Source organism: Sorex araneus, chromosome 3, assembly GCF_027595985.1.
Source record: "Sorex araneus isolate mSorAra2 chromosome 3, mSorAra2.pri, whole genome shotgun sequence".
In the NCBI taxonomy this organism is placed as follows: Eukaryota; Metazoa; Chordata; class Mammalia; order Eulipotyphla; family Soricidae; genus Sorex; species Sorex araneus.
In genome coordinates, this window is record NC_073304.1 from 108,896,685 (window position 1) to 108,921,902 (window position 25,218).

The 25,218-nt window shown below is 39.7% G+C and overlaps 1 protein-coding gene across 4 annotated transcripts in view; it reads right to left on the reverse strand.

Annotated features, from left to right (window-relative positions):
- SYNDIG1 (synapse differentiation inducing 1) overlaps positions 1-25,218 on the reverse strand; it is a 203,333-nt gene that overhangs the window by 98,197 nt on the left and 79,918 nt on the right. For all 4 annotated transcript variants that reach the window (XM_055131845.1, XM_055131844.1, XM_055131843.1 and 1 more), the window contains one exon: positions 12,305-12,862. In XM_055131845.1, coding sequence (XP_054987820.1) covers positions 12,305-12,784 — 480 coding nt within the window. In that variant the 5' untranslated portion in view covers positions 12,785-12,862. The remainder of the gene's footprint in view (positions 1-12,304; positions 12,863-25,218) is intronic.

A 25,218-nucleotide genomic window follows, 5' to 3' on the forward strand; every position in this document is an offset into this window, starting at 1 on the left:
TTGTTTTTGTCAATTGAGTGTTTTAAGTTACTGTGCATTATACTTTTCTGTATTTCATTCTGGTAATTTTCATAATATCTGAAATTTTCTCATTGTGATTATGATCTGTGACCTTTGATGTAACTATCATAATCTTTCTGTGACACCAATGGTGCCCATATGAAACTCTAAACCAAACCAATTAATGATGTATGTATTCTGACTGCTCTGCTGGCCAGCCCTTCCCACAACCTTCTCCTTACCTTCTGTTCTAATCAGGCCATTGGTCTCAAACATTCATAGAGTTAAAGCGTTATACAATAGTTATAACTCTTTTGTTATAACAAGTCACAAGTCTCATCATCAATGAAAGCTAGAAATACATAAGGTGAGTGATAAAGGCATGCTGAAGCCAAAAACTAGACTTTTGTAACAAGTTGTTACTTATTAGAACCATTTTTAATAGAAAGGAAGGAATCTTGATGGAAATTTAGAGTGCTACTTCAGGGAATTCAATAGTAAGAAATAAAAACAATCTTTTGATAACTGGGGAAAAGTATAGTTACCTAAACTGATCACATTAACTAAAATGTTCTCTTAAATTAACACAGGGCCCTAACTTTGTTCAATTTTATGGAGGCTGAAAGAGAAACAAAAACTTCAGAAGGAAAAAAATGGAAGCTTAGCAAAGGTTAGTTCAGATTTTATCTATATCTCCCACTGAGACGTGTGTTTCATTTTTCATTTTGTTTGTTTTGTGTTTCATTTATTTTACCTTAGGCTCATTTGCCTGCATTTTCCTCTTATGTGCATATTTTATTTCTTTTACCCTATGGCTTTTTTGGCCAATATCTGCCTGAAATGTGTGCTCTCATTTGACAAGGCACATTTCTGCATCCAGGGGTCAGGGGACTCAGGTACTTTGGTCAGTGTGGAGGAGTGGAGTAGTTCTATATCCAAATCACAGAATTAATTCCACTGAAAACAGGAGATACAAACTACAACAACCAAACTTTAAAATGTGCCTTTCAAGAAATTGACATTGGTGGTGGGATTGGTGAAAGAATCTTATATGTCTAAAACTCAACTATCAATAGTTTATTAAATCATGGTTCCTTAATTAAATTAAAGTTTTTAAGAAAAGTTTCAAAGAAATGATAGACTGATAGAGGGTAATGTAACTGATGATGCTAAGTTGAAACCAATAATCATTTCCTATTCTGAAAATCCTAGGGTCTTTCAGAATTATGCTAAATCTACTCTGTGCTCTAAAAATGGAACACAAAGCCTGGATGGTAAGCACATCTGTTTACAACATGTTTTGCTGAATATTTCAAACCCATTAAGATTTATTGCTCAAGAAAAGTATTTCTTTTGAAGTATGACTTCTCATTGACAATGTACCTGGTCACCCAAGAATCTGATGAAGATATGCAAAAAAGATTTATGTTCATATCATGCTTACTAGCACAACATCAATTCTGTATCCCATGCATAAAAGTAGTTTTGATTTCAAGACATTTAAGAACTGAGCTTATTAAGGTGGGGGAGAGGTATTGGTGGTGGAAAGGGAACCCCAACACATTAGTGGAGGAAAGAGGGAACTCTGAAGGACAGTGTGGTGTTGGAACAACTGACACATGCAACTCTAACATTAACAGTATTGTTAATACTGTCAAGTCACAGTGATTCAAAAACAAACAAACACTATATACATTTTATATTGTTATATAGCTGTCAAATATAGTGATTCCTCAGATATATCTGGGAAAACTGAGTTGAAAACCTTTCTAGATGTCACTAAGAACAGTTATTAGGGACAAGAGAGATAATACAGCAGGGAAGGTGCTTGCTTTGCATGAGGCTGCCCCAGGTTCAATCCTTGGAACTTCACTTAGTCCTCTGAGTCTTGCCAGGAGCAATAATAGTTGAGCAAAGAGCCAGGAAAAAGCCCTGAATACTGCCGATATGACTCAAAACTAAATAAATAGAAAAACCATGATTCCTAAGAGGAAGTTAAAATACCAATACCTGTAGGATTGTGTAAGATACTGATTCAACCTTAATGGGTGACTTTGAAAGGTACATTTGTGCCTTCAGTGAAGGAAAGACTTGCAAACATGGAAGCAACAAGAGGAGAAGTAGAACTTGAAGATGTGACTAAACTGCAATGGTACCCTGATAAAACTGGAATGAATAAGGATTTGCCTCTCATGGAGAGCAAAGAGAGTGCTTTCTTGAGATGGGATCTAGTATTGGTAAAAGACGCTGTGAATACTATGGAAATAATACCAACAGATTCAGAATGTCACATAAACTTAGGCAGTGGCAAGGTTTTAAAGGATGAGTTCCAATTTTGAAAGAAGTTCTACTATGGGTAAAAAGCTGTTGTATAGTAACACATGTTTCAGAAAAACATCTTTTTTGATAGGAAGAGTCAGCCAATGCAGCAAACTTGTTTTTTTATGAAATTGCTAAAGTCGCCTTAACTTTCAGTGCTTACTACCTAATCAGGAAGCAGTTATCAACATTGAGGCAAGACCCCCAAGCATCATCTTCAAGATTACAACTGTTAAGAATCAGATAATGGTGGCAGTTCTCAAGGACAAACTTTAAAATGTTATTTGTATTGAGATAATATCAATTTGTAGTACTGTATAATAAAATATTTTATTTTTATTTATTTTTTTTTGGTTTTTGGGTCACACCCGACGATGCACAGGGGTTATTCCTGGCTCTTCACTCAGGAATTACCCTGGCGGTGCTCAGGGGACCATATGGGATGCTGGGATTAGAACCCGGGTCGGCCGCGTGCAAGGCAAACGCCCTACCCGCTGTGCTATCGCTCCAGCCCCCTAATAAAATATTTTAAAACTGCATATTTTTTTCTTAGAAATGCTATTACATACCACCTAATTGCCTATGTTATAAACATAACATTCATATGTACTAGGAAACAAAAAAGTCACATGACTGGCTTTATTGTGAAGTTCAAATTTTGGAGGACCCAGAATTAAAACTGCATTATCTCCAAAGTGAGCCTATATATGGGGAAAAAAGGATTCCCCTCTGTGAATTATCCACACAGAGATCCAAAAGACACTAGAATATCTAAATATAGTTCTTAAATTACAAACTGTTCTGAGGAAAGAAAAGTAGTAATTTCATTTTCAGGCTATAAGTAAATGAAAGTCATTATTTAAAGGTAATTTATTCTATTAAAATTCTTAACCTAACCCAAAGTCAGTCATGGGTATTTGAACACATTCTTTGTCTGCAACTACTGCCTGAAGGAATATACTTGTCTAGCACTCCTGTAATGTCCTGGAAGACTCTGACCTAGCAGAGCCTCCCACCAAGAAGCAGCTGGTCATACTGTCAGAACAGCCTTCTCAGGGCTCTTGACGTTGACCAAAGACCAATACAGTGAACAGTGTCGACTCACCAAGTACTGCTGAATTTTGGGTAAGAATATTACAGTATTTGATGCTCTTGCTTCAGGCTGTTTGTTCTCCACCATTTGGCTCCTGAAGTATTTCTATTAGTGTGGGTTTAGCCATGGAAAACAGTTGCTTTATTTCCTAAGAAAATTAATTGATTACTAGAAACAGAGGGAAGAAAATCCATTTTTAGCTCTGAATGGAAAAACTTTGCTGTCTTCCAACTTAAGTCTAAAGTTCTGGTTGGGCCAAGTGGAATAACCAATGGATAAGACAGGAATTAATAAGTAGGGCTTTGGAATGCCTCTAGGTGGTGTTTCCTTTGAACCTGGTGGGCCCTCAGGAAGGGCTTTCCTATGTTGATTTTGCTGGGCATAGGTAGGGCCCAGAGAGACAAGTAACGGGGGAGAGACTAGTGAAGAGAGAGCAGAATCTAGAGAGTTGGGATGGAGGAATGAGGGGCTACGAGAGACAGGAGGAGACAGGAATGAGGGGCAGTGTGAGACTAGAATGGGGAGCTCAGGGAGACTGGAACAGGCGTGTGGAGAGAATGGAATAAATGGCAACTGATCAATCAACCGGCTTGGCCCTGTTTCCTCTTTCATCTGCCCCATGGCCTAGGCCTCCCCAGGGCGATCAGCCTGGGACCGCCCCCCCCGAACCCAGGCAGCCTATGGGGAGAGTCACCAGGGCTCTCTCCCCGCTGCCCCCACCCCCGCAAATGTTTTTTACAAGAATGTATGTCAATTAAAAATATAAATGCAAGGCAAGAGAGATAGTTTGCTTTTCATGTGGCCGACATTGGTTCTATTCCCAGAACCACACATGATTCCATGAACCCTGACAGTAGAGATCCCTGAGCACAGAACCAGGAGTAATCCCTGAGCCCTGCTGAGTGTGGCCCCCCAAGCCTCAAACAAATAATAAGAGAAATCCAACTGCATGTTTTCTATGCTTTCCCTTTAAAAATTAAAAAAAATCTTAAGCAAAAAAGATGAAAAAAGTTGTGTAATACATACAATACTAATAAATTTACCACTCTATCAGTAAGTTAAGTTATAGTAATTCAAATACTCATTTTGGAACTAATTATGTTCCAAAATACATGAAACAAGCATAAAATTTACAGTAAAAGTAGGCAAATAAAAAGCAAGAAGAAAAGATATGAAGAGCAAGTCAACTTACTCTAAAAAATATCATAAGCTTTTTTACACAATGATAAAATATACACTTTTCAAGTGCACATGGCAGTTTTCCCAGAACACATTAAACATTAGGCCCATTCTGAATCTCAATAAATTTAAAGAGATTTTATATAAACTATGTTCAACTGCATAAAATTAAATTAGGAACAGATAAGGGTAAAAAGGAAATCCCTCAATAAAGAACACTTATAAATATTCCATTAGTAAAATAAAAATCACAGAGTATATTAGAAAATATTTTTAATTAATTAGAAAATGAAAGAAAATCAACATCTATAGAACACAGTTAAGTGTTTGAAAACAGTATAGCATTAAACACAACATCATGACAGGAAAAAAACCTCAAATTCCCCACATACTCTATCACCTAAAACAATTAAATAAAAAAGTGCAAGTATGACCTAAAAAAAGCAGGGAAAGGACATCATAGATAGTCCAATAGAAGTAAGTAAAACAGAAAACTGAAAAGGCAAGAGAAAAATCAATGAAGCCAGAAGTCAACTTTCTATAAAGATAAACAAAACTTAGCTAGACTAAGGAAGAACAATAAAAACTCAATTACCATAGATGAAAGACAAAACAAAACATTAACCAGCAAATCAGATCTAAAGTAAAATGGAGAGATTTTTAGAATTTAGAACAGATTCTTAGAACAAAGTCAATTAAGAAATTGGATCAGATCAATAATAAAGAATTCTTCCCACAAAGAAAAACCCAAACTCAGGGGCTGGAGCAATAGCACAGCATGTAGGGAGTTTGTCTTGCATGTGGCTGACCCAGGTTCAATTCCCAGCATCCCATATGGTCCCTGGAGCACCGCCAGGAGTAATTCCTGAGTGCATGAGCCAGGAGTAACCCCTGTGCCGGGTATGACCCAAAAAAGAGGAAAAAAAAAACCCAAACCCAGAAGGTGTCGCTGGTGACTTCTAACAAGTGTTTTAAGAGAAATATTAATACAATGAAGAGTTCTTCAGAAAATAGAGAACAATTTCAACTCATTCTGTGGTGCCAGTATGACTTTGATGTCAATGTCAGATAAAACCCATACAAAAATGGCAGATTAGTATTTCTCATGGACATTTAAAAATCCCTAAGAAATTGCAAATCAAATCAGCAGTTTTTTTCTCTATTTTCTTTCTTTCTTATTTTATTATTTTTTTAATTGAATCACCATGAGCAACACTTAAAAGCTTTTATGTTTGAGTTTCAGTCCTCTACAGTGTATATTTTACACCACCAATATCCCCAGTATCCCTTCCCCATCCTGGGTGTCTCGCCCCTCTCCCTTTCTCTATGGCAGACAGTTTCCCTCTTACTCTCTCTTTACTTATAGGTGTTATGGTTTTCAATACAGATACTGAGAGGTCATTATGTTTGGTCCTTTATCTACTTTTAGCACACATCTCCCATCCCAAGGGATCCCTTCAATCATTATTGACTTAGTGATCCCTTTTCTATTCCTGCTGCCTTCTCCTCAGCATATAAGGCAGGCTTCCAACCATGGAGCAATCTTCCTGGCCCTGTCTCTACTGTCCTTGAGTGTTATTTTCACAATAGCCGGAATCTGGAAACAACCCAACTGCCCAAGAACAGATGACTAGATAAAGAAAACTTTGGTACATATACACAATGGAATACTATGCAGCTGTTAGGAAAGATGAATTTATGAAATATGCTTATAAGTGGATGGTCATGGAGATTACCATGCTAATTGAAGTGAGTGAGAAAGAGAGGGACAGACATAGAATGGCTGCACTCATTTATGGAATATAAAATATCTAATCAGCAATTTTTAGAGTACACTCTTGAGAGTGTATCCCAAAGAGAATTTATCCTCAAATGCAAGTATGATTTAATAGTTTCAAATCAGGAAATGTGATATATCATATTTATAAAATGAATATCACCCCCATCCCCAATGCGTAAAAGGCCCATGTAAGTGTTAGTATGTCTGGAAAACTCTCTCTAATAGAATTCAGGTTTGTAATAATAGGTCTTGGACAGCCCAACAGAGTTATAGGAAGATGAAAACATGGCCTGTGACCTCCCTAGTTTTATTTGTGGAGTCTTAAACAGCAGTTTACTACGACATTTTCTACTCTTTTTCTACCATAGGAATATTGCCACGTGGAAACAGTCTGGAGTGAGAACTTCTCAAATCCTAAAGCTGCAAACAAAGCTATCAGTGGCAGAGCTGGAAAGGTGTCCCAAGTTCTGCCTCATGCAGAAGGCACAGCAGTAAGACCTGCCGTGAGAATGAGAGGACAGATACCTGTGGAGGCTTGGCAGGTGCCTCTCCTCCTTCCTTTTTTACTCAGGATGAAACAGTTCATCCCTCTTAGGTACTATTTCGGAGAGATAATATTCTATGTGCTCAGGGTTTTTAAAGGTTTTCCACTGTCACAGATACATGATGATGATGATGTGCTTTTCTATATTTGATAAGGACTGTAAGGGGCCAGAGCAATAGCACAGCGGGTAGGGTGTTTGCCTTGCATGCGGCCAACCCAGCTTCGATCCCGGCATCCCATATGGTCCCCCAAGCATCGCTGGGAGTAACTCCTGAGTGTAGAGCCAGGAGTAACCCCTGAGCATCGCTGGATGTTATCCAAAAAGCAAAAAAAAAAAATCCATTGATAAGGACTATAAGAGCCAGAGGCTGTTAGCTCCTCCAGCTTTGAACTCTAAGCACTTGAGTTTATAGTTTCAAACTCTCATTTTATATCTTGATGCTTCATTCCCTGTGCCTGAAATATCAACATTTGTAAGAAAGCAAGTGATTTCCTGCTGTTCCAACAGCTATAGCTATAGGCTGATAAATACTGAAATAGTGGTCAAAATCCAGGCAAGAGGTTCAGGGCTGCCAATCATCACCCAAAAAAAGTATACCTGAGGCATCTCAGAAGCGAGTAAATCTGCTCATATTGAATTAATACACCATTCTATGAACCTGTGAACCCTCCACTATGAGAGTGGACCCTGCAGACCCTTATTTCTGACCAGATTCTTACTCTCTGAAGTTTGAGTGGGGCAAATCATAATATCTGTGAAGATTTGCAAAATCAGTCACTGAACCCATTTCCATGAACACCATGGCATGGAAGACTTGTAAGGCTTGTAAAACTGTATGTAAGGAGAAAAACTTCTCTGGACCAGAGATTTCCCAACTATAAATGCTGAGTATGGACTTCTCTTGGCGCAGGGATAAAGGGACAGAGAAGAGATAGTCACAGGAACTCCAGTGACAAGAGTTCCTCCTCTTATTAAAGTCAATGGCTTTCCTCCACTCTCCGCCGAGATGTAATCTGGGTGGCCGCACGTGTGTGATCTCTCCGTTGCTGGAGGACCATGATCCCGGAGGCCAGCTAAACTACTTTTGATACCAGCAGCTTTTTGCAGAAATGTCTCTAGACTGTGAACTAAGCCATGGCCCCATGCCGCCCCAGGAGGGGAAAGGTTTTTCTCTCTTGGCCTTTTCTTTCCGGTGGAAGGCGTGGTGACCGCCATTTTATAAGGACCACTAAAGAGAGATGCAAGCTTGCAATTTCTGACATAATTTTCCCAGGACTTAGTTACTAAAATACTAAAACACAGAAATCCAAAACTGTATGGCCGCTATCGCGGCCACACGACCTCATATCTCTTCATTCTCAGCAATGGAAAACAAATTATCAAATGCTTCCTTTTCAGCAGGTCTGATTTTGGGGGGGAAACTCCAAACAATAATAGTGAGTTGTTTGTGGAAATATTGAATGTAATCGAAGTAAAGAGAAAGTAAAGTGAAAATTATCAGCTACACGGGAGCGGGAGAGGGTGAGAGGGGAGGTATACTGGGATTCTTGGTGGTGGAATATGGGCACTGGTGAAGGGATGGGTGTTCAATAACTGTATAACTGAGACTTAAGCCTGAATGCTTTGTAACTTTCCACATGGTGATTCAGTAAAATAAAAAAAAATAAATTAAATTAAAAAAATAAAGTCAATGGCTTCTTTATCAATACTATTAATATGAGACAAATGAAGAGAAGTTATAGAATTCTCAAATAAATCATTTTTCTTTCCTTTGACAAGTAAAACTACCTTTTGGGAAGGGTTTCAGTTCAATATTTACTACACTTTTTTTTCGTTTCAGTGGCATTACAACCATGGCCATTATCCCCATTCTACAGATTATTGTTATTTTTTTTTACCAAAGAGTTCAAATGTATTCTGCTGTAAATAGACACTGTAGTATAGGCACACAGTTCAAACAGTCCTATACCAATTTGGGGTTTGGCTATGTGACGAGCTTTGGCCAACAAAACAATATGTCATATAGATAATATTTGAAAAGCTTCTGTATCTTGGAACTCACTCTCTCTAGGATCTGTATTACAGCTGACATGTGAAGCCACTGAGGACCAGCTGGGGATACAAGTCATGTGAGCCGATAGCTTCTGTGGTCAGCCAACAGGTATAAGCATGGCTGCCAAGCTAGATGGCAATAAAACACAGATTTACAGGGAATCCAGGGTAGATGAGCAGAGTAACAACACCCAGCTTAGGCCCATGCAAAATGATCTTTGAACAATGTCTGAAATAGTTGATATGTAAGCTCTGATGGAATTAGTTGAACATTTGATGTTAAATACTTGTTCTTTTATCATTCGATGTATTGGAAAACAGAATAAATATCAGAGCAATTACAATATATCACTTTTAATTACTATATAATATAAATAGTATTATATTATATATGTATATATAGTAATACTTTTATATTACTCTTAATTACTCTGATAATTACTCTTTCAAATATTTATTAACTTTCTTGTTTTGCAAAAGCAAACAAGAAGTGTCATAGCTTTTCAAAAACATTCTACAGAAATAACACTGTCTTTGTAAAATTTATAAATAACCAAACTGACTGTTCTTAGTGATGTGGTAAATTCTACCAGGATATAGTCAACAGTTTTAATGGAGCAAAAGGTATCACAACCATGTGTTGATTTCTTCCCATCAGAATTGGGAGAGGGAACATTTATAAATCCATATTGGATTTTTGGAGTATCAGTCAGAGTCTGACCAAATGCTTCAGAACTCACCTAATATTTAAACAACTTGCTATCTCATTGATGTCATTGGGTTTTACCCTTATGGTTGAGGTATAAACGCCAACATGCCTTGTCTGACTACTAGTTCATGGTTACTACAAAAATATGAACACACGGTAGGTATCACTATTATAACTAAGATCCAGTTAAAATAACTGTTTCTGCTGGGGCCACCATCCAGAGCACAGCGAGGCTGAAGCGCACATGTTCCCAGAGACCTGACATCCGTTTGAAAGTCTTGACCCAATATCGGCCCCACTTCCAGGCATTTAGCCCAAGAGACTGTCACTCGGTGGATTTCAGACCTCTGGAGAGTTCTCAAAACTACACCAATAAAGTGCAAGAATGTTGCAATAAAATGGACTCAATAATTGATGGCCAAAAGAGTAGATTCAAATGTACTATGAATAAAACTTTTGCATTTAAACATTGGGTTTTTGAGGGCTTTTGTTTGCGTGTGTGTTTGTTTTATAAGCTCAATCTTAAGAAGGTGTAAGTCTTAAGGAAAGAAAAAATTTTCCAGAGTTTAGATCACTGTGAAGTTACAGAAGTTAATTAAGGCCTCTAAGATATATATATACAAGTGGTATCTGAAGGTGTTTATTTGGTTGATTTATAGCTTTGACAGCCACATTTGATGGTACTCAGGGATTACTTCTAAGTCTGTGCTCAGGGATCACTCCTGGCAGTGCCTTCCCTACTGTACAATCTTTCTCGCTCCTACACAGGTATTCAAGGACAGTGTGAATATCAAAATAGAAAGATGCATAATGAAATTCATAAAGTGAGAAAAGAATGATGGAGCTATTTATTCAGGCACTTCTTTCACATTTTTTTCAATAAAATAACTACGACAAGCTATGTACTATGGAAGAAAATTATGTATTGGAGATTATTTTCAAAAAGTTTTAACAAAAACTGAAAATCCCCTCTTGGTCACCTTGGATTCCTGGGGACTTGTGAATGCATCTGCATAAAAGAGATCTGACTTCTTTCTCTCCCTCTTGTCTCCTAGTTTCCAGAGAGAAGTTAAATAATCCTTTCCTTTCAATGCTGTCCTGATTCTCTCACTCACAGTCTCTCCTTTTCAAACAACAAACACATTGGTTTGTTTATTTTCTCTGCAGCTAATGACACTTTGCCCCACAAAATGGGACTATGCTGGTTGACAATGTGGTGATAAGGCTCGGTGGGACTGGGGGCCACCAGGGAACCCCTAGTAGTAATTAGAGTCCTGGCACCTAAACCCAGCAGCGCTTGGCAGTGGGGATCAAGCTCAATACCCTGAGAATGCTAGGCATCATCTCCAGTCCTTTCTGCTATGTAGGATGAGCTCCCACCATGCTCAGCATGTATCCACTGCTGGCCTAGCTCCCTTTTCCTCCCTTTCCCACATCTTTGTAGTATTCTTCAGTGAGGACAGATATGCTCTCAGTCCTCCTACCAAAATACCCCTGGGGGTTCCCTACACCCACTATCAGGGTGTTCAGTAAGTAGCTGAGTCTGTATGGTGTGCCCCTCAGCTGAGGAGTTGGGGGTGTCCCTAATCTGGGCCAGCCCTTCTGCAGGGACCCTTCCTTGACTTTTACCCAGCCTTTCTGTGTAGGCATCTACTTTGGTGACCCATCTAAAAACATGTCTCCCTTAACTGTCTGTAAGATCCTCAGTGTCGGTGACCCCTAGCCCCCACTTCCCCAGGCTCAGTAGATTTCAGCAATCCTAAGCAATTCTCAGTTCTTGTTTTATCTTCCCAGGACATCCTATCAGACAGATTTTTCTGACACCTCTTTTTCTGAACATCTTCCTGTTTTTCTCTGGGCACTTTGCTCCCAGAGCATGAGCCAGGAGTAAGACCTGATGAGCACCACTGGGGGTGGCTCCAAAACAAACAAACAAACAAACAAAAAAACAGGAAGAGGCAGCAGCTGGGGGTAACGGAGACAGAGCAGGGCCTCGGGCAAACTGGTGTTGTATCTACCTATCTAAATCACAGAGCAAACATGCCTATCAGAGAAGCTGGTTGGGGTTTGCAGGGGGATGTGGCCCTGAGGACACAGGGAAGTTGATAGTGCTATTGGGATTAGTGCTGGACACTGCATGTCTGAAACTCCAGCATGAACAAGTTTTTAAGTCATGCTTTAATTAAAAAATAAACAACAACAAAAAACACATCCTAAATTGCTCCCACTCCTGCATTTCTAGTCATCTGAGGCCTGAGGAGCATTCAGCTTTCTCTGACCTCTCTCATTTTTGTCAGTAAAAAAAGTGAGTTCCATCTCTCCTCACAGTTGTCAGACAGTGGGAAGTGACCTCCTGGAAATGCTTAAGTCCACTGGTAGTCCTGCTTCATACCCTGGGTGGTTTCTGGCCGGAGTCCCTGTGAAAGGTTACACTCAGCCTTGGTCCTCAAGACTTTGTCCATTCCTTCCATCTCCCACAAATACAGTTTAAGGGACACCATAAAGGCTTTTTGCCCCTCTGCATTTGTCTGCATGCATCAAAGCCCTGATTTCTGCCAGGCACACATGGATCCCTACCCAATTTCCACCGCCCATCCCTGCAGGCCTGTGATAACATGTTATCTGACCTCCAGCTCCTGGAACTCCTCCTCCTCCTCCACGTCATAGGAGAGCGTATGGATCTTGATATCATCTGAGGAGAGGTCGATGAACTTCCCATCAGGGTACTCCAGGCTCTCTTTGGTGGGTGACCGTTCCTCGATAAAGGTGGTCTCACAGCATTCAGGGGCCACCCCTTCTCCCCAGGAGTGCAGTATACCATCTGAGTAGAGGAGGATGTTGGGGCGGTAGTGGGATTCCACGGACTGCTGCAAGGTATTGGGGTCCAGCAGCTGTTGGACGGGCTCATTCCTGCTGCTGTCCAGAGTTGCTGAAGCTGCACTGGTCACCCCCCGCTGGCTCTGGTACTGAGGTGCCGGGTAGACAGACACCAGGCCATCTCTGCTTTCGGCCATGAAGTTTCTGGTGTTAATTAAGCCATTCCTCTTGCCTGTATCACTGACCTTACTGTGTGTCAGCATGGTCTTCTGTTCAACGATGCCCTCCATGGTGCTCTTCTCCCCGGCTGGTGCCAGGTGGGCGGGCTGGACTTGAAGGCTAGACTTGCCTCACAGGACCCATTACTCCTGGGGGAGAGGAAGTACAGATAAGAAAGAAAAGCACACTTGAAAAGTGTTAATCTTGTGGTCTAAAAGATCCTACCTTAGGTTGAGGACTTGCCGTCCACATCACCAGCCCAGTTTTCCTTCCTATTACCACATATGGTCCCCACACACCACCAGAAGTGACCCTGAGTGCAAAGCCACAGAGTGTGCTCCCCACCCCCCCAGAACAAAACAATACAAAATGTGGTAATTCCCCAGACTCTTATTTCAGACTAACCCTTATTTTCAGTCTGACATGCATAGTAGCTGGGAAGTCAACTGATATTCTTCTCCAAAATATTCTGCCAATTAGAAAATTGGCCCTATCAGGGCAGCCAGCAGAGCTGCTAGAAATCAATTTATCCACATCTCTACAAAGTCTCTGCTTCCAAATGAAGGGAACTGTACAGAATTGGAACCACTGCAGCTCTAGAGGAAACCTCTGGTTGTCAGTAATTTCTAAAATCTGTTGTTAAACCCAATCCCATTAGCACAGAAACAGTCCACAGGAAAAATAAGGTGGCAAGTCTGGAATGGAAATTAACTTGTCCCAAGTTCTCGTTATTTTTTTTCTTCTTTTTTTAATTTTTTTTCATTTGAGCACACACCCAAGAAAAGAAGGCTTTAAAATAACATTCTCCCAACGTATTTTGAAATAAATGACAGGAAGACCCACACTATTAATACTGTATCAGAGCATATTCTCTAGCTGAGGAAATGCATGTGCATTCTAAAACATCACAAACTAGCACCTGTCTACCTGCCAGGCTTCCAAATGGTCCCAGGAAAAGGATTGGAATCTTCCAACTTAATGATGACCAAGTTAAAGTTACACACTGGGGATGCAATTACAGATGATTCCAAACTTTTCTCCCTAAGTAATTGATCTTTCTAGGATTATAAATGTAAAAGAGAAAAAGGAAGATACCTAAGTTTAAGAATTTTAGAGATAGGGACTGAAGAGATTTTTCAGTGGTTAGGGCACTTGTCTTGCATGTGGCCAAACCAGGTTTGATTCCTGCTACCTCATATGGTTCCCTGAACACTGCCAAGAATAGCCAAGAGTAATTCCTGAGCTCGAGTCAGAACCACACCTGGAACACTACCTACCAGGTTGGCCCAAACACTCCCCCACACCACCAAAAAAAGAATTATGGAGATAACTAATAAACTTTCTCAGATTCCCCTCTTTTTCACACTGACAAAAGTAGGAGAAAGTATATCACTGTGACTAGCTAGATGATGTGAAAGAACTCCAATAGGATTAACAAGTAGCTAGTCAAACTACCATCTATGAACTGAATAAGTGGATTTAGTTTTTGATATTTTTTTTGTTTTTGGACCACACCTGGCAATACTCAGGCTCACTCCTAGCTCTTAAGTTAGGAATTACTCCTGGACCTTGTACTTGCTCAGATCATACGGATGTTGGAGATTGAACGTGGATCAGCTGTGCACAAGGCAAGAATCCTCCTCACTGTACTATTGTACAATATACTAGTGTATATTGTTTAAGTGATCACCATCCAAATGAAGAGAAGCCAAAACACACATAGTCACTTCTACAAAGGTGGTGCTTAGCTCTGGGGGCACGTTCATACTCAGAAACAAAAACCATTAATTAAAATAGTAGAATTAGATCTTCTGAGCACCTGCAATATTCAAGGCACAGCATGCATCTGAGCATCCGGTCCACCTGATGATTTTCTACCTTAGCACACTATGCTTACTGTGGAATTTTTGGCCCAAACACTGGACATCTGTAATCCTTTAACAGAAGTTTCTGGTTACTCTCAAAATCAAGTGATGCACACAGTTTGTGATTAATTGGATGAATTATTCAGACTGGATATTTTATAGCTCAGTTCCACTTTGGGGATTTAGCACCTTCTGCACATATTTGGTCTCTTTTGTTGGTACTTGTTCAAGTCCTCCTTTACAGAGTCGTCTGCACTTGCCCAGTCTGAATAACATCTCCCTTTTCTGAGTTCTCATCTGCCGTGCTATTTTTTTTCTGCACAAAACCTTTATTACCCTTCTCTGCCACCCTGAAAGTCACTGTTGGCAACACCCTTTCAGTTCCTGTCCGAAGGTGTTTGGCTGAAGACCCAGAGGCCTTTTTCTCTCCTAGCACCTGGGATAAAGCAAGTAAGTACTCAGTGAATGTCTTTTAAAAGAAAAATGTTTATTGTTAGAACAATCCCGACCCAGTGATAATCTCCTGGATATGTATAAGACTCACATGTGTCTCCAATTTCCCAACATCTTAAACTAGGCACAGCTCAGCTCTACTAGGTATCCACTATAGCTTTCACCTGAGTGGCTGCTAAAACCTGTAGATCAGTGTCACCTGGAGATTGTTAGAAATGAAGAATAGCAACTGGATCAACTGAGTCTATCTGCAATTCTCATAGGGACTTCTTCCCCGACCCGACCCCCTCACCCGCCCACAGTGCTTGGAGGCCACGAGGGGCACCAAGGCATGTGGTACCAAGGATCAAACTCAGGGCCTTAAGTGTGCTAAGCTTATGCTCCTCCCAGCCCTCAATCTTTATTTTAACATGGTCACAAGTAACCATACATTGAAACTTAAGGGCACTGGTGTGCAAGCCCAGTGCAGTCTGGATTTATACAAGTTAGCTTGGCTATACAATGGATCATTTATTCTTTTTTTTTTTGGCTTTTTGGGTCACACCCAGCAATGCCCAGGGGTTACTCCAGGCTCTGCACTCAGGAATTACTCCTAGCAGTGTTCAGGGGACCATATGGGATGCTGGGGATCAAACCCGGGTTGGCCACATGCAGGACAAATGCCCTATCCCCTGTGCTATTGCTCCGGGCCCCACTTATCTTTTTAGAAGAACTATTCAAATAAACACATCAAGTAATTTATGTTTTAAAAGCATTACTTTCCATTGAAGTGAATTTTTCAATATGGAGCATCACAAATTATGATTATATTCAAGTAAAAGGGCTGAAATTACTAGTATTTTATTATTGTAAATATCTGTCAACGAAGACTGATTTCCATGTACTTTGTGTTTAATTCTGTAAAACCTGCGTCCGTATTTTCACAGGTAAAATGGGAAAAGAGTGTCAGTTCTGTTAGCAGCTGGGTTACTCCCTGACTTATTACAGAGGTTTTCTAGAATCTTACCCAGTGCTTCAGTGCTTTTCTTCAAATGCTCTGATAAAGGATGTTAAGCATTATTGCTTATATTACACAAGAACCACTACTTTATTTTGAATTTTTTCCTCTGCCTATGATTTTCAGAGCCAGCAGTACAAAGAAACAAACCTCTCACTTCATTCTTTATTTCTGATTTTCTTCCATGTCTAGAATGTTGTCTTATGCTGAAAAAAGTTGTTTTTTAGGGCTCTCGAGATAGGACAGCAAGTCAGGCAATTGCCTTGTATGCAGTCTGCGATTGATCTGGGTTCAATCTCTGGCACTGCATATGGACCTGGATCCTTGAACTTTGAGCACAACCATAATAGCCCCCAAATAACAACAAATTTAATTAAAAAAAAAGAAATAAAAAGTAAAAATAAGAAAAGTTCTTTTGGGGCTTCATCTATAGTTGAGTTCCCAAGTTCATCCTTTGAGTAAAGCCTTGGAGCTTGGAGTCAGGTTTTTGTTGTTGTTGTTTGTTTGTCTCTTTGCTTTCTTTTTTTGTTTTTGGAAAAAGTCTGTCATGAAAAGTTGGTTAAAGTACATCACTAGTGAGCCAGGCCATGCCTGTCGCTTGTGGACTGTTGGCTCAGAAAAGAGAATACAATGAGAGGACCTTCAACATCCCTGCATCTGAGCCCTAGTTACCTAGTTACCTGTGAATGATCTAAGGAGTCATTCATATAGAGTTTGGTGGTATCACTAGTAAGATAAGAGGACTGGCAACACACACACATGCCAAAGTATATAACCGGTTCAAATTCTTTTGTTATATGTAATCTTGTTTTTCGTTTTAAGTTTTGATTTTGGGTTGTATCTGGCATTCATATCTGGGTCATATCATGGCTTACTCTTGGGTCTGCAGTCAGGAATCACTCCTGGTGAGGGACTCAGGAGACCTTGTGTGTTGCTGAGGATCAAAATGGGATTGGCTGTATGCGAGGAAGCATCTTACCTGTTATACTAGCTATCTACTCCTGAAGCTCATTCTCTTTTATTTTGAGACCGTTATGACATAGAGAGTTCAATAATATGTGAACAAAACCTGCACTCAGTCCCAGTTTTACAATGAACTGTATGCATAATCCTGAGAAAATTGCTTACAAATATGGAATTATAAAGCTACTGAGCAAAAGAAGTTTTCAGACAACTTTTAGCTCTATAATTTATATTTCATGATGCACAAGTCTTGGGGTTTGTGGAATTAGATACATTTTGTCACAAGATAGAGAAGACTCTCACATTGATCATAATAAGTAATATTTTAGCTCAGTAAAACATACATCTATTCAACTGCTTATTATTTCAAGGCATTATAGTTGGTGCTAACTGGTATACAAATATTACTTTCTAATATGAAACAGGAATAAATAAAATAGAAAATAATTTAAAAAGTCTGCATAAGCAGCTAGACAATGAACTTACCAGGAAATTATACATCAGCATCATATTGCTTCCAATCAAATATGGTGTGGTAGTTATGAAAAATGAGTAGGGAGTGTCTTATGATGTGTTGTACCCACGCAGTTTGGGAATATGTTCAGTCATATGTGAAGCTTGGCCCGAGTGTGTGGAAAGTGGTCTGCAGCATGGCGGTGGTTGGATTGTGGCCAGGCCGAGTCCCAGCGCTGTCAGACATAGAGCCATGGCGGCAGTGCACACATTGGCTCATCCACTGTGGGGTGCTGTCAGCCAACCACCAGGTAAACTGGGACTCAGCACAGGTGTTCAACCTGGCACAGACCCTCCGAGATAGAGTCCTGTTCTGCCCACTGCTCAACAACCTCTGGGCGTACTCCATCAACCTCAAGAGATCAACCCGAGGCAGCAGATATCCCAGGTGCTGCCCAGAGGTGCAGGCAGGTGCGTGTTTGTCAGTGTGCAGATCATTACAACATGCCAGTCGACCAAAAGCTTACATTAAGTAGACTGGGAACACTTGTAAAGGTGATTAGAGGCCACCCTAAAAGCCTCCGTCCCTCTTGGAGTGCCCAGCAAGCTACCTAGAGTATCCTACCCGCACGGCAGAGCCTGGCAAGCTACCCATGGTGTACTCGATATGCCAAAAACAGTAACAACAATGGTCCTCATTTCCCTGATCCTGAAAGAGCCCCAAATACGCCATCAGGTTATACTACCAAGTGACATACATGGACGAATGGAGACATTACTGGCACCTGCTCAAGCAAATCAATGAACAACGATTTCAATGAACAATGGGATGACAGTGATACAGTAATACAGTGATACTAAAAGGAATCAAGAAAAGAGAAATTATGAGAGAATAACATAGATTAAAATTGTGGGAAATAAGAAAAATGTAATTTACAGGTAGAAAAGTGAATAGAACTAGGAAGTAATTATGATAAAAAAAAAAGTAAGTAATTTCAGAAGTCATGGCTAAACCAGAAAGGTCACGAATGAATAAAAACAGGATTCATACCTTAAAGGAAATATAACATGAAAAATAGGAAAAAATTTAAATTACAAAAGCACGAGGAATTTTAATTATATGAAATTCTATATCAGACAAAAAACTCTTTATTTACAAAATAAATCAAAATATTGAGTCAGGGTGAGAAGAAAGGGCAGAAAGAACAAGAGAGTTGAGACAATGACAGAGGAGAAGGTGCACCTACCTACATTAAAGCATTGACCAAAACCAATCAATCTGTAATACCAACGGTGTGGAATTTCTTAGTATGCTTTACAAAGCTTAAACTGTTTTTGAAAAAAAAAGTGATAAATGTAGAATAAAGTCGAAGGACTTCAACATGCATGTAAGAAGAAAATAAACAATAAACAAGCAAATACAAAAGCTATTCTTTAAGGAAAATTTCCTGCAATCTGTTGAAAAGGCACAATAAATTAACTTAGGATGACCAGTCACAGTATACGAGCAATCAACTAACATTTGAGGAAAAATAAACGAGGAGAAATACATTTCAGTTAACCAGGAAAAATACATCACTGAAAAATACATCACTGAATTCAGGTGGTCATCAGACTTGTCAACAAAAGTGTTTTATAACAGAAAGCAAACCCAGTGAAGTACTAAAGAGATCTAAGAGTACTAAGATCATGAGATATAGAGCCAGGAAATTTATATGTAATTAGACTGACCCTTAAGGTTAAAAGCTGTACGTAAGCAGGCATTAAAGAGCTAGAAGAAAAGTGTTCTGAGGACAATCTTCCTTGGAATATAAATAAATAGAAGCTGAAATTGAAAGGAGAGAGATTATACAAGAACACGTAGTAGTCAATGGCATGGCTACTAGCAGGAAAAAATGAAGAGAAGAAAGTAAACCCTCAATACAAATAGATGCCACTACCATGAAATCTGCTTTCCAAGCAAAACAAACCTTACTTTAATCAAATGTTGCATGTATCAATTATAGGAGATTCAGAAGACAAAGGAGCATATAAAATTATATCATGGGTCAATGCAACCAGTAAAATGCAGAATGTGAAATGCCCATTTCATGAAATGCAGAATGTACCCCCACCAGAAAAATAGCCCAGAACAATTTAAGAACCAATAAACACAGCAGAGATGGAGACTAAGGATACTTAGAAAACATACCAAATAATTTAATATGTAAATGCTACTTGGATTTAATCCAAACAAATGACCTGAGATTATATATGTACATATACAAATGAGTACATGTATTTGCATATATGCACAAATATTTATACATGCTTATATATGCATAAGTGTATTCATACGTTCATAAATAAGATGTTGGAGAAATAAGAGCACTACTTGGATGGCTGATACAGGAGCTCTACAATTACAGTTTTTTGAAGGCATATATAATGATGTACTCTTTCGGGCAAATCGAATACACCACAGATAGCTTGCCAGGCTCTGCTGTGCAAGTGGCATTTTGTAACAGTCTGTGTTGATTCACTCTTCACCAGTTGGCACCATTGCTGCCCTCTTGCCACAATGAGGCAGTGAACTATTGAGGTTCACTGAAGAACACCTGGCTGCCCACCTATGAAATGGTTAGACTTCTTCGTCAAGATCCTGAAAGAACGGTTTGAGGCTCTTTGTGTTCCTGGAGCAAGCTGACGCCATTGGGCTACACTAGCATGCAACAGGGACAAATGGAGACATTACTGGAGCCCGCTCAAGCAAATCAATTAACAAATCATTGAACAACATGATGACAAGCAATACAAGTGATATATAGTGAATACTAAAAACGAGATTCATGCTAAAGTATTTTTTTCATGAGAATTATTTTTAAAAGAGTCATACAGAGCCGGGGCCGGTGCTTGGCTCCGGCCGGCCGGGTTTTCGGCCCGGGTGCCCATGCCTCTGCAGAGCCGGTGGATGTGGAACAAGCGGGAACCAGAGACAGCTTTAGGAATTGGGGTTCCAGCAAGTGCTTGCACCCATGTATGGAGACTGTGAACTAACTTTGGCTACATGCTGTTCCAGGAAGGGAAATGATTCATTTTCAAACTTAAATCTTCGCGGACTTAATTACTATAATGCAGAAATTGTAAACCGCGCGCCGCTACCGCAGCCGCGCGACATTTTATCTCTTCATTCTCATCAGTGGAAAACTTATTATCAAATATTTCCCTGTTAATAGAGCTGTATTCTTAGGGGATAAATTCCAACAAAAATAGTGAGTCTGTTTTGAAACTCTAACAACAATAGTGAGTTATGTGTTGAAATCTGGAATGTAATCAAGGTAAAGAGAAAAGGAAGTGAAATTATCACTCACGTACGGGGTGGGTTGGGGGGTGAGGGGTGGGATGTATACTGTTTTTTTGTTTTTTTGTTTGTTTGTTTTGTTTTTGCTTTTGTTTTTGTTTTTATTGGTGGTGGAATATGGGCACTGGTGAAGGGATGGGTGTTTGAGCATTTTGTAGCTGAGATATAAGCCTGAGAACTTTGTAACTTTCCACTTGGTGATTCAATAAAATAAATTTTAAAAAAAATGAACAGTAAAAAAAAAGAGTCATACAAAAGTATTTATGGATTAAAAAATTATATGAATCCTGGAATTCATTTTAAAAAATCTAAATAGGAAGGAGTGATGAGGAGGGTAAGGTGAATGCAGGATTAGTCATGACCTTTGCCATTAGACAAAGGCAAAGAGATAAGATATGTTTGGGGGAGTGCTAACAGAAATAAGGCGAAGAGGAAACTCTTGAGGGGTTAGGACCTTATCGGGGGTCTTGAATACCAAGTAGGTCCTTTATTTTGGCAGAGTGAAAGAAATTCTTGAGTTAAGTATGGTAGGTGTAGAGATAGGTCAGGAAGATGGAAAAGCACAATCAACTCTAGGCTTTAACACTCAATAATGCTCTTTGTACTCATAATACTCTTCTAATGCCCAGCTGCTTCCAGAGCGAAAGGGATCTATCTGTAGGAAGCTTTAGGGTGTCACGATTCAAAAGAACTCTTGATATTGCTCCTGGGTTTTGCATATTTCATCCTCTAACAGATGGGCCAGGAGGAGGCAGTTGGGGCACCGCTGTGGGGAGCTGGAGGAGTCCACGCCAGCACCTCCTGTGCTTCTGCCACAACAGGCAATAGAGTCCATCCGGAGGGGGATCCACAGCTATGCAGAAAATGCTGTGGACTTCACACAATTTAACTGAAAGGGGTCCAGGCTAATGGAGATGAGCAGCACACATAGTTTGTTCTTATTTAAGGATCTCAGACACATCCATTCTTCTAAGTCTATTAGAGTTTCCCACCCCGGGGAAGATTGTTTAGTTATGATCATCAGAGAAAGGATGCTTCAGAATGGCAGATGGGGTTTCTAATGCACGGGAGCTAGAGGGTCTGAATATGTCTCCAAAGAGCCAGGGACTTGACACTCACTGCACAGCCACTTGGAAGTGGATACTCCTGAGTCATCTCCCCTGAATAAAGCAACTATAACATACCTTGCCTGGGGGTCTCCAACTGTGAACTGCAGCTTATTCATCTGGGATGCTTAACTGGGTGACATTAAGGAAACAGTATAAATGGTTCAGTCTCCCATTGCTCAAGGAGATTGGTCAAGGAGGTAAAGCTGTTTATGAACAATGCATGAAAAAAGGTGAGAAACCACCCAGGAAGAGAAACTCAACATAAGTTTGCCTTCAGAAATTAAAAAAAGAGCCATTTAAAAAGACCTTCTAAATCAGTCATATCAAAGGGTAAGATGTTACTATTGGTGGACACATCTTAAAACAACTAAAAGCAAACAGGCTGGACAGTCCATTCACCTGCATATTCATAAGCTGCCTTATTGAACAGACAAGTGTGTGTGGCCACAAACCTGTGGCCCCTTGGTCCTTAAGAGAACACTCTCTCACTATTGATAAATTAGAAATCTGGCTCCATAGACCAGTCTCAGAAGGTGTGGTAACTTAAGCCTCCTTCCTAAAAGAGGAATCTATCCAAAAGAAAGGTTAAAGGTCAGACCTGAACTCACCCCAAATCTTCATCCAGAAAAATAAAAGCCCACACTAGTGGTCATATCCCTGATGGCATCTTTTTAATTCTACAGGGTCTTAGATCACAATAGCCAATAGTCCAAGGAAAAACAGAAAAGAAAAAAAGTCAGGAAGTAGAGGAGGTGGGGCCTGACCACAGGAGGATCAGACTCCAAAATTGACAGTATCTTCACACAGAGGGAGCTGACATCTAAAAATCTCCTGAAAATTTTTTGAAACACCTTAGAATATGAAACAGCATCATAATCTCACACATCTCAAAGTCATGCGGTGTTTCAGGAAGATCTCAATTATTTTGTTTCAATTATTAATAGCATTAATCTTTAGCAACAAACATCAACATTACTAAGATGTAATTCACACATCAGAAAAGCCACCTAACTTTTCAAGTGTATAATTCTTTGTGTTGCTATTTCAAAGGTCATGAAACCCTCACCACTTAATTGTGGAATATTTTCTTTGCCTCAAGCCCTTTAAGAAGTCACCCACTGTTCCCCAGCCCCATATACCCACCTATCTACCTTCCATCACTAAGGATTTGATCATTCTAGATATTTTGTATATTGGACTTACAAAAGGCTGTGAGTGTTTTGTGAGCAACAAAACTTTGCATTCTATATTAATTTAATTCCTTTTTATGGCTGAATAATAGTCTATGGTAAGCCTAGTGCTGATTGTGGAGGGAAGTGGTAGGTGCTATCATTGAAATTTTATATAAAACTGGACTAATTAATAATAGCATCTTTCTTGTTTACTGGTTAGTAAAATAGTGCAGTTTTTCTTCTGCAAATATATAATGAGAACAAAAAAACTTCTAAAGCAAAACAAAACCTCCTCAGACTGCATTCAGAGGGAGAACAGGGCACTTTGGTGTGACATGAAGCAGTGCCACGCTGATCACAGTGGTAGGAGTCTCAGAGGCAGATGAACCAGGAAAACCCCTGGCATACAGCTCACTCCCCTCAATGATGGAGGGAGAATTGCAGGCTGAGCCGAATCTTCTCTGGGAAAGATGAAATTTAGATGCTGCAGTGTAGCATATGCTTCGGCAAACCTGAGTTTCATATCAGAATAAGGCAGTCCATGATGCAACCAAACTCAGGTCTTCTTTGTTAAAAAGAGAATCTGAGTAATTTTATGTTCGGTCTGTCACTAGTTCCTACAACATACACACTGTTCAATATTCACAGCAGGTTCCTTCCTCCAGGAATGATATATATTGAATATGGCAGAGTTAAACATAGACCTCTTCCGTAGAAACTGGAATTATACTTTATAAGTCTTCCTTCCTTCCTTCCTTCCTTCCTTCCTTCCTTCCTTCCTTCCTTCCTTCCTTCCTTCCTTTCTTTCTTTCTTTCTTTCTTTCTTTCTTTCTTTCTTTCTTTCTTTCTTTCTTTCTTTCTTTCTTTCTTCTTTCCTTGGAACTTGAATGTTTAAAGGGTGATCTCCTCTGAGAAAATGCACTGTACTGCATTGTCATCCCATTGTTCATTGATTTGCTCGAGCGGGCACCAGTAATGTCTTCATTCTGAGACTTGTTGTTACTGTTTTTGGCATATTGAATATGCCGTGGGTAGTTTGCCAGGCTCTGCCATGGGCGGGATACTCTTGGCAGCTTGTCGGGCTCTCTGAGAGGGACAGAGGAATCAAACCCAGGTCATAAGATAGTCTTATAATTATTTTTAAACAAAGGCATGAATAATGAAGTAGCAAAATATAAAAGTATTAAAAATTCTTTGATTTTTTTTGTGTGTGTGAGGCAATGAGCAAGTTAAACAATCTGTGTCTCTGTCCTATATCCCACCTACCCAATCATCCCAAACCCAGACTCATACCTTCCCAGAGACTTAAACGTTTGTATTGCTGGGTTTAGGATTCATTTATGTATAGGGTACCAGGAATGTTCCTAGCAGTTACTAATATCCAAACTTTTATGACTGACCAAGGACCTAACAAAGCTTTTGTGCAGTTAAATTTATAGATTTTTTTAGGAATGTCCATATTGTCCCAAGAAAGACTGGCCCAGTCAACATTCCCAGCAGCAGTGAATGAGATTCTCTTTCTCTCTGCATCCAGGTCAGCACTAGTTGCTCTTTTCCTCTTTGATACATGCCACTCTCTGTAGTGTGAGATGGTATCTCATTGTTTTTATTTATACCTCTTGAAAATTGGTGATGCAGAAAATCTCTTCACGTGCCTTTTGACCATTTGTATTTCTTCTTTGAGGAAGTTACTTTTTATCATTTTTTGCCATATTTTTATGAGGTTGAATGTTTTTGTCTTGTAAAGTTTTACCAGTGCTTTTTATGTAACTTTGATACTAACCCCTAATCAGATGATTGTTGGGTAAATAATTTCTCTCATTCCATGGGCTGGCTTTGTATCTTGGTCCAGCCTTTCTGAAAAACAACATGGATATTCCTTAAAAAAATCTAGGAATTGAGCTTTCATTTGACCCAGCAACCCCATGTTCCCTTTCCCCAACAAAAAACTGGGGAACAGACATTTGCACCCCTAAGTTCCTAGCAGCACTCTCCCAAACAACCAAAGTCTGAAAACAACCCAAGTGTCCAAGGACAAGTGACTGATAAAGAAACTATGGCACATAGACACCATGAAATATTACTAGCTCATGGGAAATGACAAAGTCATGAAATTTGCTGCTGCATGGTGGGGTCTGGAAAGTAGCAGGCTG